General features: G+C 38.6%; 1 protein-coding gene across 4 annotated transcripts; it reads right to left on the reverse strand.

Annotated features, from left to right (window-relative positions):
• Positions 1-613: 613 nt before the first annotated feature.
• On the reverse strand, positions 614-16,737 carry LOC136339745 (uncharacterized). Of its 4 annotated transcripts, none has more exons than XM_066283192.1 (4): positions 16,541-16,737; positions 13,064-15,508; positions 12,924-12,995; positions 614-1,442 (listed from the first exon to the last, which is right to left on the reverse strand). In XM_066283192.1, exon 2 carries the CDS (start codon positions 14,488-14,490, stop codon positions 13,912-13,914), a length of 579 nt encoding a protein of 192 aa, XP_066139289.1. In that variant the 5' UTR covers positions 14,491-15,508; positions 16,541-16,737; the 3' UTR covers positions 614-1,442; positions 12,924-12,995; positions 13,064-13,911. The 4 variants fall into 4 exon arrangements, 3 of the variants coding, with proteins under 3 accessions (XP_066139289.1, XP_066139290.1, XP_066139291.1); XM_066283193.1 differs by lacking the exon at positions 16,541-16,737 and adding an exon at positions 15,562-15,637; XM_066283194.1 differs by lacking the exon at positions 16,541-16,737 and having other exon boundaries at positions 614-1,219; positions 1,291-1,442; positions 13,064-15,606.
• Positions 16,738-17,061: the final 324 nt, after the last annotated feature.

Here is a 17,061-nt window from a genome sequence, read left to right on the forward strand (position 1 = left end):
GATCAACACCTTCAAAGTAAACATGGTGAGTGCTACACAATTTAAAATTAATGTAGAAAATGCCAATGACTACAGAAACTTAACCAAATTTCTAAATGATAAAAATATGGCGTGGCACACCTACGAAAACAAACACACCAGGCCAATAAGAGTAATGGTACGTCATTTACATCCAACTTGTGACGTCAAAGATATTAAAATGGACTTACAAAACGCGGGTCTCAATATCCTGGATGTTGTTAATAAAGAAAAGCGCACCATTGTAGATGGAAAACGCGTGATTACTAAACTGCCCCTCTTCATGCTGACATTCGATGCCAAGGAAGACATCAGGAAAATATTTGACATACACTATGTACTAAATATGAAAGTCAAAGGAGAAGCACTCCGTGTAAATAACCTAATCCCTCTATGTAAGACTTGTCAAAAGTTTAATCACACAGCAAAATACTGTCATAACAGGCCAGTCTGTGTCCGTTGTGCTGCCACCATTTTACTTTAGACTGCATGTTTTGCCCCGGAATACAACTACCCGTTTATACCCTGAAGCAAAGGTTCATAAAACAAAGGCCTAGTAATTTGATAATATATACACTTTATTTTGTTAGCTGGATATTGCTTAGAACCGCACTGGCTTATAAAAACTGAAGAATATAACGAAAAAATGGAGTGAGGTTATCTGCGTGTGGTTGACAAAGAGAATTCGGAAAAAAACTGATTGTAAAAATTCTTGAGGCTTTTGGTTTCGGCGGTGGTGGCGACCAAGTTCATAATTTTCAGCCTCTCTCCGCCTGCTTACTCGCCAATCAGAACTGCCGTAGACCGATTCCCACGGTCCGGTGTATCTGTTTTATACAAAATGATGGAAATACAAAACCTTAAAAGGTTTTTGTAACCATCATCCAGAATTAGTGATTTTCATGAGGCCTAGCCAATGTTGCAAAGATTTCTCACGCCCCGGGCCATGTACGAAATCTGCTTACAGGCCTTCGCGGTGGCGTCCATACAGCCCTCAAGTCTCATAAACTAGATAAAAGTTGACAACCCACGCATATAACATAGAACAGGTGGGAAGTGGCCAAGTCCACCAATATGTAGACTTATGAGCAATTACCGTTGGCCCTGACACTGCACTTTGCCAAGGGACGCAAAGCCCAAATGTGCTAACTGAAACATGAGCCATCCCTCAAGTTATAGAGGATGTGAGGTTGCAATAGAACTACAAAAGCGTAGAATACTTGTCAGTAAGTGACCACAACTGAAAACTTTTACTTCTAAAAAAATTATTACCAATTATGCCTATTCTGAAGCTGTTGGCAGCAATGCAACTTCTAATAATGCTCGTCTTCAACAGCAGTAGGGTGTACAACAGCACCAACAGCTGCCCAAATAACCCACAAGTGACTCTTAGTCCATGATGCAAATGTTGCAGAATATGAGGTCTGAAATAAAAATTATCTTTAATCGCCTCACCAGTGTGGAGGGTAAAGTGAACGGGGCAGTTCCCAGAACAACAAAATTATGTACTTAAAAAATCTAAGGATTACAACATGGAATGCCAATGGCCTTCTAAATAAAATTAAAGAACTACGATTATATCTAAATATGCAAAACGTTGATGTCTGTCTTATATCTGAAACGCGTCTAACAAATCAATCGTACATTAAAATTAGAGGCTATAAAATATATCACACTATACATCCGCAAAATCAAGCTAGAGGTGGTAGTGCCGTGATCAGTAGAGAAAGCATTAATCATTATAAAGAGCAACACATTCAGTCTAATCTAATCCAACTAACGGTTGTAGGTATTAAATCAACAAAACAAAATCTTTTGATTGGAGCAATTTATCTTCCTCCCAGATATAATCTAAAAACTCAAGATTATAAGAACATCCTACAACACCTGGGTGATAGATTTATTGTAGGGGGTGATTTTAATGCCAAGCATACGGAATTTGGCTCTAGACTGGATACCACAAAAGGCAAAGAACTAAGGATTGCCATAAAGGAGTTAGGATGCAACATTCACTCAACAGGAAAACCCACATATTGGCCTACAGATACAAACAAAATACCTGATCTACTAAACTTTTTCATATCATGGAAAAAATCAACAAATTTTGTAAATGTCCACGAAGCTTCGAACTCAATTCGGACCACTCAGCTGTAGTACTCACTATGAGTGAGACTATCATTAAAAAGGAGATAAGGACTACCTTAGTCAATAGAAGCACAGATTGGGGGAAACTTTTAAATGTGAATTAGAACGCAACATTAATCTAAAAGTGCAATTCAAAACGATTGATCAACTGGAAATAGACGTTGAGCATTTTACAACTCTATTACAACAAACAGCTTGGAATAACACTAATGAAATAATGTATAAAACAAAAGGGAACAATTACCCTGCCGAGATAAGACAGCTTATTCGAAAAAAACGGAAAGCCAGAAGAAAATGGCAGCTAACCAGAGATCCCGCAGATAAAAATATTCTTAATAACAAAGCTCAATCCCTGAAAAGAGAAATTTTAAAAATTAAAAAAGCCTCAATTAATTCGTATCTAAACGACCTAACGGCTGATAGCGAAACAGATTATTCATTATGGAGAGCTACTAAAAGATTGCTGAGGCCCACTACTCATGCTCCTTCCATAAAAAAAAAAATTACGGATTATGGGCACGCGACAACAAACAAAAAGCTGAGGCATTTGCCTTACATTTAGAGGACACATTTCAACCAAATGACATACCGTCTGATGTTGAAGTCCAGGGAAAAAATAATTAATCAAGATAATGAGCCGTTTAGTCACATTACTCCGAATGAAATTTCTACGGAAATTAAAACAAATTTAAACACCAAGAAAGCACCAGGATTTGATTTAATTACGGGAGAAATCCTAAAACAATTACCTAGGAAAGGTATTATTAAATTAACACACCTTTACAATGCGGCTATCAGATTGAAACATTTCCCCACTTCGTGGAAAATGACAGAAGTAATTATAATTCCCAAACCAGGCAAGCCACCTAATGAAGTCACATCTTAGAGGCCCATCTCCTTATTGCCGATAATCTCTAAATTATTTGAAAAACTGATCTTAAATAGGATTAAACCTCTGATTGAAAATAAAAACCTTATTCCGGACCACCAATTTGGGTTTAGATAAAAACACTCTACAATAGACGAAGTCCACAGAATCACTGACATCATAGAAAAAGCTCTGGAAGAAAGGCAAATTTGCACAACACTTTTTGTCGACGTTGCTCAGGCGTTCGATAGAGTGTGGCATGAAAGCCTAATCTATAAATTAAACAAGTTACTGTTACCAAGATGTTATGTAGATTTATTGGAGTCATATATATTTGACAGAACATTTCGAATTAGGCACGAGGATGAATATTCTGAAATAAAAAACGTAAATGCGGGTGTTCCACAGGGTTCCGTGCTGGGACCAGTGCTATGCCTGCTTTACACGAGTGATCTTCCGCAACCGAATTATTCTACCATTGCCACGTTTGCCGATGATACAGCCATACTAACAGTCGACGAAACCTCTATTAGTGCTACTGAAAAACTCCAAGAAGCAAGTAATCTTATATACAATTGGACCAAAAATTGGAAAATGAAGATCAACGAAACGAGGTGCGTTCAAGTTAATTTTACAAACAAGAGGATAGTGCATAGTATACCAATATCCATTAATAACAAATTAATCTCCGTTGAGAATAGTGCTAAATATCTCGGTATGACCTTGGATGTCAAGCTGAGATGGAAGAAGCATGTAAAAAAAAATGACAGGAACTTGGCCTTAAATATAGAAAATTGTATTGACTACTGGGAAGAAACTCTCAATTGTCAATATACAATAAAGTATTGATTTATAATCAGATCCTTAAACCGATCTGGCATTATGGTATCCAACTCTTGGGGTATACCAAAGATATGAACGTTGAAGTGATACAAAAGTTTCAAAACAAAGTACTGCGGAATATCGTAAATGCCCCGTGGTACGCCCGCAACACGGACATCCATCGCGATCTAGGTGTCCCAGGTGTCAGAGAAGAAATCGGACGTCTTGCCACAAAACATGAGGCAGGGCTGCATCAACACATTAACATAGAAGCAATCCAGCTACTGAAAAACAATGGCAAACTTCGACGATTAAAAAGGACAAAACCTTTTGAGCTCATTTAAGTGTTGTTTTAGTTACAATAATTAATAACTGTAGAGGCTACCCAGCCCGATAACCTTAACAAAAGGACACCAGTGGGTGAATTTTTGTATTAATAGTAGGTCTAAGATTCATTAGAGATAAATTAATGGTTGGTCTGTTGGACCAGTTTTAATATAAAATTTATATAAATAAAATAAAATAAATAAATAAATAAAACATTTCAAAATCATCAAAATTCACTGAGTTCATAAATCTGTTTTCTCTTATTAATTGAGCCAATGGAATATAATCCTCTGGATCAAATTCCATATTAGAAGATATTGTTTTTGATAAGCCGGAATGGCGAAAACAATTACTGATAGTTTGCGTACAAACTTCATCCCACGCTAGGTTTATTAAATTTATAGCATCTAAAATAGTAACACTTTTAATGTTAGTATTACCCTGAGTCTCCAAGAGTTTCATCAACATTTGTTTTCTGTAAATTTGCTTTAAATTCAAAATTACACCCTAGTCCATGGGCTGTAAAATTGACGTCACATTGGGTGGAAAAAAATAAGCTTTATGTTATACAGTTTAACGTCCGGATGGGCTGGACAGTTATCAACTAACAATAATATTTTTCTTTTCTCTTTAAGAAGTTCTTGGTCCCATTTTTTAAAATAATCTGTAAAAATTGATGACGTCATCCATGCCTTGTCGTTGCCATAATAATCAATAGGAAGACTATTAATGTTTTTAAAACACCTAGGATTTTGAAATTTTCCTGAAATACCGAAAATCTAATTCTTAGTACAACTCAAAATAAAAATGTTAACATTTTTCACTTACCTATAATGAGTAATTTTCGTTTCTCAGTTCCAGAAGCATTAGCACAAATCATGGCTGTGATGCGTTCTTTAGACATTTTTCCTCCACTACATCTTTCATCTTTAACTTATGTGTTTTATTTGGCAACATTTTATAAAAGAGTACGAGTTCGATCGTCGTTCGATGAACACGTATTTACAGGCCGGCAATTTGTTTATTTATTTGTTCATTTAGAGTAAACAAGCGAATACCATCGGGCGAGTGGATACGGCGGCGCGTCAGTGTCGTGCGTTATCGCTAATTCAGCAAAATGCTGAAGAAACCAGTATTGCAGTTGCAGAACAACGTCAGTTCGCAAAAGCATTTGACGCTGACAATGGAAAATGACGAGGCCAAAGCACGTGCACAACAACTGGAAGCTAAGTTAAATGATATGCAACAAATGTATGATGAACCTATGGTTAAATACATGGAGCTGGAAACGAAAAATTTTACCTGCACCAGCTAAGGAGATGGAAATAAGAGAAGAATTCTATACCGACGAAGAGGAACTTGCAAATGAAACAGAATGGATTCGGGAGAAAAACCGAAAAAAGCGGAAGCGGAATACTTCCGCGACTCCGCCAACATTGAAACAAAAGAACCCGGTTAATCCTCCAAACCAAAAAGTACACAGGCCTCCCCCAATCATCGTTGAAAACATTAATAACTTTTCCGACTTACATGCAATTGTAAATCAGTATGCAAATTCCCAAATTAAAGTCGTTAATGACAAAACTATCAAAATCAACGCAAACGACGAGAAAGATTTTAAAGCACTTTCCGCAGTGTTGAGCGAAAAGGATTTTTCTTGGCATTCCTACGAAAACAAGCAAAATAGGTCAATTAGAGTTATGGCTAATAAACTTCATCACTCCGTAGAGACGGATGACATTGCTCGGGACTTCAGAAAGTGAGGCTACAAACTACTTGAGGTGACCGCGAAACTAAAATATAAAACGAAACAACCGCTAAACATGTTCATGCTTTCATTCAGACATGATGAAAATGTGGACAAAATTTATGGTATAACCGATATCTTAGGAGTAAGGGTTGAAATCCTACCCTTAAGAAAATCCAGACTAGTACCGCAGTGCAAAAAATGCCAAGTCTATGGCCACACACAAAAGTACTGCTCCATGGAACCTCGATGTGTCAGATGCACTGGTAAGCACTTGATAATTAATTGTGACAAGCCCAAAGACGCTCAACCAAAATGTATACACTGTGGTGGAACTTATCCAGCAAATTACCAAGGATGCACGATTGCAAAGGAAATGCAAAAATTGAAAGATAAACAAACACAAAGGACAAATCCTCATAAACAACTGCCTCCAAAACCTCAGAGGCAAACAGTTGTACCACCGGCAATACGACAAAGCAATGAAGTAGGAAGTACTACATATAGTCAAATGGTTTCAGGAGAAAGCAAAGCCCATCCGAAAACAGTCGTACAAAACACAGACCCTGTACAAAGTTGTCTCCAACAAATATTGGAGAGGCTAGAAAATTTGGATAATCGTCTCAGTAGACTTGAACACAGCAACAAAGGAGCTATCCTCAAAAATCGTAATGGCTAAAAACAGCAGCAATCTTAGGATCATGGAATGGAACTCTAATGGACTATTACAACACAAACAAAAGCTTCAACTAATATTAAATATAGAAAATATAGATATATGTTTTATTTCTGAGACTCACCTCACTTCTGAGTCATTCATTAAATTTCAAGGATATGATTTGTATCACACGACACATCCAGATAATGGACCCCGAGGGGGTAGTGCCGTTATAATTAAGACCATTCAACACGGAGAAGACTTCAAATATCAAACAGAAAAATTTCAAGCCACTTCTGTAAAAGTGAAAACTAAAACGTATGAAATTATTGTCTGCGCAGTCTACTGTCCTCCTAGACATGCCTTAAAAAAAGAACAATATTTACATTTTCTACGTAACTATGGCTTTAGATTTATCATTGGAGGAGATTTCAATGCCAAACATATTCAGTGGGGATCCAGGATTTCCACCACAAAGGGAAAAGAATTGCTGCAAGCAATAAATCAGCTTAATTGTAAACCATTGTCGACTGATAAACCTACTTATTGGCCGACTGACCCAAACAAAACTCCTGATTTGATTGACTTCTTTATTACGCGAAATGTGTCCTTCAACTGTATGCATGTAGAGGAAACTTACGACATGAATTCAGATCACTCGCCAATTCTACTCAAGCTGAATGACAGTATTATACAAAAAAAAGCATCTCCTCGGTTAACTAATAAAGTAACTGACTGGCAGAGCTTCAAACTTTAACCGGAAAATGACATAAACTTGTCAGTTTCATTGAAAAATGAGTTACTAACCTGAACTAGAAAATGAAGCAGAAAATTTTGTCATCTCAATTCAACAAGCTGCCTGGAATAATACTCCCAGTATTACTTATCGTCCGTATGGCACAACATATCCAAAAGAGATTCGCACATTAGTCTCTGAAAAAAGAAAACTTAGAAAAACCTGGCATCGATCTAGATGCCCGGCTGATAAAACCAGACTAAATAATGCAAATCAACATCTGAAAAGAGTAATTCAAAATTTTAAAAGTGACCAACTTAGCAACTTTCTAAGTGAATTATCGAATGATGCAAAAACCGAATATTCAGTGTGGAAAGTTACAGCAAAGTTAAAACGACCCATAGTGCAACAATCATCAATTAGGAACCCCGATGGCACCTGGGCAAAAAGTAACAAACAAAAGGCAGACAGGTACGCTGAACACCTCCAAAATACCTTTCAATCGAATGAAGGAGACAACACTCTTGACTGGACACAATGTGTAGTACTTGAAGGCTGTATCAAGCATACCAGCCCAAAAGAAATCGAGCAAGAAATCAAAGAAAATATCAATCCCAAGAAAGTGCCTGGATTTGACCTAATTACCGGAGAAATCCTGAAACAACTCCCACGTAAGGCAATTATAAAATTATGTCACCTTATTAATGCATCATTTCGGCTGAATTACGTACCTAGAGTATGGAAGGTAGCTGAAGTTATTATGATTCCCAAACCTGGAAAACCGCCAACGGAAACCTCATCGTACAGGCCAATTTCGTTACTACCCGTAATCTCAAAGGTTTTTGAGAAAATACTGTTGAAGCGACTGAAACCTATAATTGAAGAGAAAAACTTAATACCTTCCCATCAATTTGGATTCAGAGAAAAACACTCTACCATTGATCAAGTTCATAAAATCATTAATGTGATAGAAAAATCATTAGAAAACAAAAAAGTTTGCTCTACCATCTTCCTTGATGTGGCGCAAGCTTTCGATAAAGTATGGCATGAAGGACTTATTTACAAACTAACCAAGTTCCTACCCAAACCATTCGCTCTATTACTAAAATCATATATTTCTGATAGGGCATTTAGAATAAAACAAGAAGATTCTTACTCTGACCTAAAAGAGATTAAGGCCCACAGGGAAGTGTGTTGGGACCAATGCTATACCTGTTGTATACCTCTGATATACCTACATTGGAACTTGACACCATAGCAACTTTTGCTGATGATACTGCCCTTATGGAGGTGGGCGAAAATTACGAAGACGCGGCAACAAGCTTGCAAGCAACAGTGAATAAAATCGCCACCTGGACCAGACAATGGCGGATTAAATTGAACGGCACGAAGTCTGTTCACATTAATTTTACAAACAAAAGACACAATTATATTCCGATTTATATTGATGATATACAAATACCATATGCTAACATTGCAAAATATTTAGGTATGACGTTAGATGCTAAACTACGATGGAAAGCCCACATCAAAAAGAAAAGGGAAGAACTCAATATTAAATTTGGAAAAATGTATTGGCCTGTAGGAAGAAACTCTTCTTTATCAGTATACAACAAAGTACTACTGTACAATCAAGTTTTGAAGCCTGTATGGTCGTATGGAATCCAACTCTGGGGATGTGCAAGAAAAAACAACGTGGACATAATCCAACGATTTCAAAATAAAGTGCTAAGGTGTATTATCAACGCACCTTGGTACTTTAGAAATAGTGACCTTCACAAAGACCTGGGTGTGGACACCGTCAGCGAAACCGTCAATAAAGTTGCGAGAAGACATGAACAACGACTTCCGCAACACGTCAACGTGGAAGCTATCCAACTCCTAGACAACACTAACCTGACCAGACGACTCAAGAGGATCAAACCCTTCGAGCTAGTTTAGTGTGTAAATAGTAAAAACAAAGTGAATCTTCACGCGTCAATTTCATATTAGAACCTAAGGACTACTAATTAGTAACCCCTAAATGTAGCTAAGGCACATTAATATTAGAACAAAATTACTCATTAATCATTCTCTGATCAGATTGTAATTCCCTTAAAATGCTTCTGAAAGAAGCGTTTTAATAAATTAAAAAAAAAACATTTTATAAAAAATCCCTGTTTCGACAGCATTAAATATGTTTTCTTCTGTATAATCATTAATTATCAAAGGCCAAACACGAACCAGTCACTCATCTGTAATGTTTTTATCTACTGAGGCCGACTCACCACATATTTTTCCAAACACAATGTTATGCCTTTTTTTAAAACGATCAAGCCATCCAGAGCTGCATTTGAAGTCATCACCAATCATTTTTCCAAATTCCTTTGCCTTCATTTTTAACATTGGTCCACTTATTGGGAAATTATTTGCTCTTTTTTGTTGAAACCACTTAAATAATATTTCGTCAACCCGGGAGTGTAAAGGCAAATGCATTTTTTTCTTTTGGTCATTAGTTTTCCAATAATTTTTAATTTTGTCACGATTTTTCCAAATATTTGACACTGTGGACTTTTTTAATCCCATTTTTGAACACACAAATGATTCAGACAATCCTTTTTCAATATCATTTATAATTGTCAGTTTTTCGTGTAACGTAAATACCCGTTTTACACTTTTAGCCATTTTTTTATGTTAAAAACAAATAAGGTGTACCAGATAACATATGCAGACCAACTGTAAAAGATGAGCTGGAATAAAATTTTGCTTACACATGCATCAGAAATGGTCGTACCGGGGAACTCCCGAATAAACCTCGGTTATGATAGACAAAACAAATAATTTTGGTTCGCTATAAGCGAGAGTCTATTACAAACAAGTCCATCTTGTCCGAGGGTTTTACTTATAATTTTATATATGGTTAATTTGGGACTTGAAAATCAGTTCATTACATGCGAGTTGATTATAAATGGATTACACTGTATATAACTTTATGCGTGTTACACCACTTGCATCCCAATTAAAAACGCAACTTCGTTATTGTTTTTACTACATTAAGTGTTCGAAATATCCACCATTTGAGTCCATGTATGCAGAACAATGTTCTAACTAATTTTTCCGTACACGATAAAATATTCCTGACATGTTCCGAATATGATTGACTGCAGCGAAATTACGTTGTTGTAACTAACTTTCATCCCTTATTTCAGCAACGTAAACCAAATTTTTCATGAAACTCCAAAAGAAAAAATCCAACGCATCAAGATTCGGAGATCTGACATGTCAATGATTAAGACCATTTCTTTTTAAAATTATGATATATGTGCTCGACAACTGCACGTCTCATGTGTCTTGGTGTAACATTATTAAGTAAAATTTCTTGAACCCTTTCTTTCTGAAAAGGATAGAGCAATTAGTCCTTTAGCGTTCTTTGAACAGTCTAATTAGAAAAACCAACGCGGCGAGCAATACTCCGGGTACTCCCTATTAAATCCTTTTCAACAAAGTTTAAAATTTGTTCTTCGACTTCAGAACCGACTTCCCGTTATCTATATTGTCTTTGATTTATAGGAATTATACACTGACTTTCAAAAAAACCGCAACACCAAGAAGAACACATCGTACACGTTTGAAATTCTGGAATTACGTTGAGTCGGGTAATAGATAAAAACGATCAAAATATCAAAAGAATATTATTATTGTAAATAAGTGAAAAAAATTTATAATTATTTAATAATAGGTGGTATCTCCTCTTAAATTAATACATTCCTGTAAGCGACGTGGCATTCTTAAAATTAAATTGTCAATATCTTCCTGTGGTATTATATCCCAGAAAATCTGCACTTGCTCGCGGAGTTCATCTATGGTCTCTGGAGGGCGAGCTAAACGTTAAAGTCTCCAACCCATTATATCCCATACATGCTCTATTAGGGACAAATCTGAAGAACGAGCTGGCCAAGGCAAAGTATCCAAATTTTCAGCTTCCAAGTACCTCAAAGTATCGTTGGCTACATGTGGTCGCGCATTATCGTGTTGAAATGTGCTTCCAAGATGATCGTGCATGTATGGTACAAGAACCGGTTCTAAGACACTATTAATGTACCTCTGAGCATTTAATCTATTATAAATGAAAACAAGAGGAGACCGACTACCATACTGGATGGCACCCCAAACCATGATACCTGGTGTTAAACCAGAATGACGCCTTTCCAAAAAGTCCAAATTTAATCGCTCTCCTCTGCGCCTTCTAACACGTCACCGTCCATCAGATCGCCATAAACAAAATCGGCTCTCATCACTGAACACGATTCTTCTCCATTTATCCACCCATTGCACTCTCAGACGACACCACTCCAGTCGGGTCATCCTGTGATTTCGTGATAATGGAAGCCGACGCATAGGACGATATGTGTTCGGACTTCTTGCATGATGTAAATCATTGCCCATCTCCCGTTGTAAATCACGGCCAAGGGAAGGAATACCCTTTGTTGGAAAGGAGACATATGGGTCCGCGTGCACCTTTTACAAGTGGACAACGGCTAGGAAACATCTGTGCTGCACATGGGGTGCAGATGACTAAGGATCAGGGAGAGAGGCAATGGTGTTATACTGCAAGATACCAGAACACCCTTGGCAAGTGATCAAAACGGGCGCACTTGATATCCCTCGAGGATTTTTTGTTATCACTGTCTTAGTTGTTATCTTCGTTACTTGTTAAAATAAATACGTTAAAATCCATCACAACTGAGCAGTTAATTCCTCACGCGCACGTGATTCACGACCTCTATTTACCACTGAGCATTTTGAGATGATATGGGGGGAGTCATCACTATATCCTACAATATGAATTTAGTCCAAAACTTCGAATTCTGCGATATATTGTACTAAGGGAGACCCTTCGATTTAGGGATTTAGGAGCCTATCGCTGAACGACGAAGGCATCGGTCTTCGCGTTAGTTCGTCATTCTTGGACAGCCACTATCACGATGACGATTTACTGACCCTTCGTTAGACCAATCTCTCCAAGCTTTTAGCACTGTTGATGCGTTTCGATTCAATATACGTGTAATTTCGCGGAAAGGTAAACCTGCCTCATGCATACCAACAATTCTTCCCCTTTCAAAGGGAGTTAACTGCCGATAAACTGCATTTTGGCGTACACGAGGCATTTTGCACTACCACACATTCAATATGGTACTAACAATACCTTTATCGCTATCCACCTGTAAAAAAAAATTGCAAAAAAACGATCGTCACAGATAAAAAAGTAAAGAAACTTCATATCTCATTAAAATACGAATTTGACATTTTTATCATTTTTTTCTCTTTATAAGCCTAAAATCATACCAAAATTTCAAACACATACAATGCGTTCTTCTTGGTGTTGCGGTTTTTTTTAAAGTCAGTGTATTACGGGTATCTAGAAGCGTTTAGAAAATTTGCGCAAATGTCTCTCGGACTGGAAGTTTTCTTTCTTAATAACGATAGACGTAAATGCGCTTAATTCGTTCGGAATTTCGTAACGACTCCCCATAAATCAAAAGCATGTCATGACACTCGGGTAAAGAATACACTTTCACATAGGTACTGTCAATAAATCGGAATAAATTCACGTACAGCTTACCCAAACTATCTTTGCAGATGAAGTGTTGTGCATAATGTCAAAGGTAGTACTCAAACAAAGAATGAGATCACCCTAAAATATTAAAAATATGGAACGATTATACAGTCTATGGGAAATGTGAAAACCAAAGGCAGTTTTACCTTATTCCTTCTTACTGGGTCCTAATGGACACCAGTTATCTACGATGCTCGTCATCTTTGCTCAGTATAATAAGCTAGATAAGATAGGATAAAATACAGATGACCACAAATAAACGTAATGTGGATGGTTACATAAGTCAGACATTGGGGTGGTAAATTCGCCTACCTGTTTGCAGTGTATCCGACGCTTTATCGCTACACCCGCAAAGTTAACTTGCAGGGCCCTTTAAAGAGATAGGTTTCCAAGTTTTAGAGTGGCAGTGTCGCTTAAGTTTACTTTTATCGTTTAGATTATATTGTTAGTTTTAATTAAGTTTTAAATTACTTTCAGCTATATTATTGCTGAGTAAATTTAACTTTTTGAAACACGGTAGCGGTGCGTTCGATCAATTTTCCTTGGCCAATTTCCTTCACGCACTCTTTAATTCTGTCGAGGAAACGTCCCTTTTCGCTCTCGTCCCCCGTAAATCCCACTTGTATGTGTCCATGCTTGCTCATGCGCAAGCTTTTTACCTTGATCCCCATGACGTCAACGTCAATGTCCTTTTTAAGGCCCTTGACTATCTTGGCATAGTTTTGCTTTTGCCCCTCCTCGAGCTTGATTCTGACCATGTCGACAGTTTTTTTTCCTTTCTGCAGGTTTCCAGGCCGGTGCGGCCTCGTCGTCGTGAGCTTCGTCGGCCCGCATTTTCGCATCGGTCCCGACAAGCCTCTCGACCCTCTGCCTCCTGGTGGGGACCCCATAAATGCATAGGTCGTCCCCATCCTCGCCTCTGTACAGGAATTCGAGAATCTTCCTTACTCCGACTATGGTTTCCGCCTTGGTGGTGGCAAAAGTAAGCTTCTTTCTACCGCATTCCACGGACTTTTCCTTGACCCTTGGTGAGTACCTCCAAGATATTCCTCGTTTTGTCCATTTCCTCTTCCTGCGGGTTCACCTTACACAGGTAAGTGATCCTATCTGTGTCTTTGCTTCTCTTAGGTTCGTCCTCGCAAGTGAGCAAGTCGTGCTGTCTGAGCACATACATTTTCTGAGGGGTCATGCCCTCCTTATTCATCAACTTAGCCAGTTGGACGTTGGTATCGCAGAGCTCTTGCATAAGATTACTGAGTTTGCTCCCGACATCGCAAATGACGACTAGGTCCCTTCTCTCTTGTTCGAGGATACTCCCTTTTTCCGTCGTTGTTTTGGCATAGCATTGAACGGGCCAGCTCTCGTTGACCAATTCGTGTAAAAGCGATAGATCCCCGTCTGAGTCTAGCATATCGTTAATTTTGCGGATACGAATCTTATCCTCCTCCATCAAATGCAATGTCTGGGTACCAACGGTCACGGTCTCCTTACGTACCAATTCCATGGGGGATGTTTGCGTGCTCTGATCCCTCATGCTCGCCCCCGTACCGATGGTCTCGATCAATTTCCACATCTTGGCACCGTTAATCAATTCTGTTCTCTTTTTCAGTGCGACGATTCCATCTTTAATTTATTTTTTGGTGTTAACATTCCTGGGAACGTGCACCGAAACATCAGTGATAATTTTGTGCATGGACTTGATCGTGTCCTTCAATTTTTTGACATACGTTTTTTGTCTTTCAGTATTAGCCACATCGTCATACTTGCTGGCAAATAAAACGTTTGGGGAGCGCAAGGATTCCGCTCTCTTGCGCTTCTTAGCCACGGAAGTCTGAGATTCTTCGTCCCAGCAAAAATCCATCACCGATCTCTTGGAGGAGCAGGACTCGTCGTCGTCGAATCAGTGTTTAGCTCCACGTCGTCGCTTTCCCTGCTGTATCACGATATGGTTCGGGTAAGTTTCCTCACATATCCCTCGCCCTCGGTCTGCGAGACTGCTTTCTCCCCTTGCCCGGGGGCCTCCGCCATCCTGAAAGTCCCGAACCGGGTACGAGAACTTATCCAACTTGCTTACAATTAATGTATACTATAATGTAAAATATATGTACATACAGAAAATGACGTTTACGTACAGCTAAAACGAACAAAAACCAAGAATAGAAAATTACAAAATTTCGCAACCTCTCTATTACTCCAATTATAGGGAGTACGCGCCACAAGCACGCTTTTCACCGATCTAGCGTGACCTAAACAATTTTTTGTTAAGGTTCAGGTATCGGTTACGGGATGCGCACCTATAAAGACCTACGCACAAGATACAAAGTCGTGCTTAGGAATGTCGATTAAGAAGTTAATTCACCAGATAATTAGTCAGTAATTACACATCGCAGAATGTCAAACTCTAGATTAGGAACTAGTACTTGCCAAAACAATTGTCCAAGATATCAGACCGCCGTTCAAAAGACTCAATTCACCCAAAGCGGCTAAGATTAGTCCAGGTTGGATTCAGATTTCGCAGATAAGCCCCAAATGGGGGGCCCCAGCGTTCCCACGAGATCCCCGATGCCAGAAACTGCAGTCCAGGACAAACCCTACAGGAAACACAACAGCTAAACACTGAAAAAACACAACTTTAGTAAAATACCACACTTATCGCAAAAGCTCGATAAAATACATCCTCACTCTACAAGTGCTAGACGCATACTTAGGCGTCGGTATTAATTCACTTGCAAGCCCTGATGACTGAAACAGCAGGGTTTAGCTAATTGTATACTATTTAAATATATGTCGGAGAAACACACGGGTTATTCAGTTTTTCCATTATTCTTTGATCGATTAATATTTAGTCACTAAACTAATACAAAACACTAAGCACTAGACTATAACTAATTATAAGATATCGACAAATTCACGGATTCCCCTTGTTCTCTGACCGGCACTGTTAGGACTTGAGGGGCCAAAACTTGATACATTGGTAGTTGATGTAAACCCCAAAACTACGCCCCTGCACATCTTGTATTTGCTTGCTTCCCAGATGTCACGACTCGTCATAGTTAACACAAATGATTTATTCGTCAAAATTCCTCGGCTTTGTGTTCTTCCAAAGAAACTATATTGCGAGGTAATCAAGTTATAAATGTGCATCGGACGTGGTTCTTGGGTGTCGGAATTCCCAATCGTTACCTTTGGCGGTGGGCGAAATTGGGGGACCGTCACGTTTCGTTCGGAACGACGGCAATATTCCGGTCACGGGATAACTTGCTCATTGGCCGTCGTTCTGGGCATAACGGGCCTTCTTCAAGGGAAAGTCATCCCGAGTAATAGTACGCCTATGTCGGTTGGCCATCATCTCCCAGTACTTAAGGGCTGGGAGAGGATAGGATTTATCATTCATTTCTTCTTGTTGTCATAGTCACTACTCTGACCAGTGTCGCTGACGGTTCAACACCTCGAATACCCCACAAAATCACAACTCGTACTAATACTTGGCCACGCAATCAATCAATCTCGTGTTTACTTCAATTAAGTTTAGTAATAACTATTTACGAATCAGTTAATAAATAGTGCAATAATTTGACGGGCTGTCCTAATTTCATGGTTTTCGGGACATTCCACGTGTTTACCTAGCTAAACAGGTATCTAGTCCATCCTGGACTCTCGTAACTAGAAGTGCAACGTCGGTACTTTGAACCGATAAGTACTACAAGTAGTGCTCGCCTGTAAGCGCTCTTGTATAATAATTCGCGAGTGGTATCTCCAACCTCCAAGGAAGGAACCCCTGCATATCGCTCAACAGGCACTACTCTTGCCCTTTTTGTGGTTTTCCCGTGACTACGTCTGCAATCGAAAAGTTATCCCGATTGCAGTATCTTTACCTTCTTTTATATAAAAAAAATGGCCCTAAAGACTAAACATAAACATAAACATAAACATTTTCATTCACCGATATATACATATTTGCAAGTACCTAAAAACTACTCTACATCCTGAACATAATCTAAGGTCGGACCGTGAAAACACTACGACCGCTAACCCGACTGTATGGCCACTTGCCAATTCAGTAACGTGGTATCGGGTTCTTATGGGCGTAGAACTTTCACTACCCGACTTGAGATTGCTTGAGAGTGATTATCGGTTTTTATGA

This window comes from Euwallacea fornicatus, chromosome 6 (genome assembly GCF_040115645.1).
Source record: "Euwallacea fornicatus isolate EFF26 chromosome 6, ASM4011564v1, whole genome shotgun sequence".
NCBI classification, from domain to species: Eukaryota; Metazoa; Arthropoda; class Insecta; order Coleoptera; family Curculionidae; genus Euwallacea; species Euwallacea fornicatus.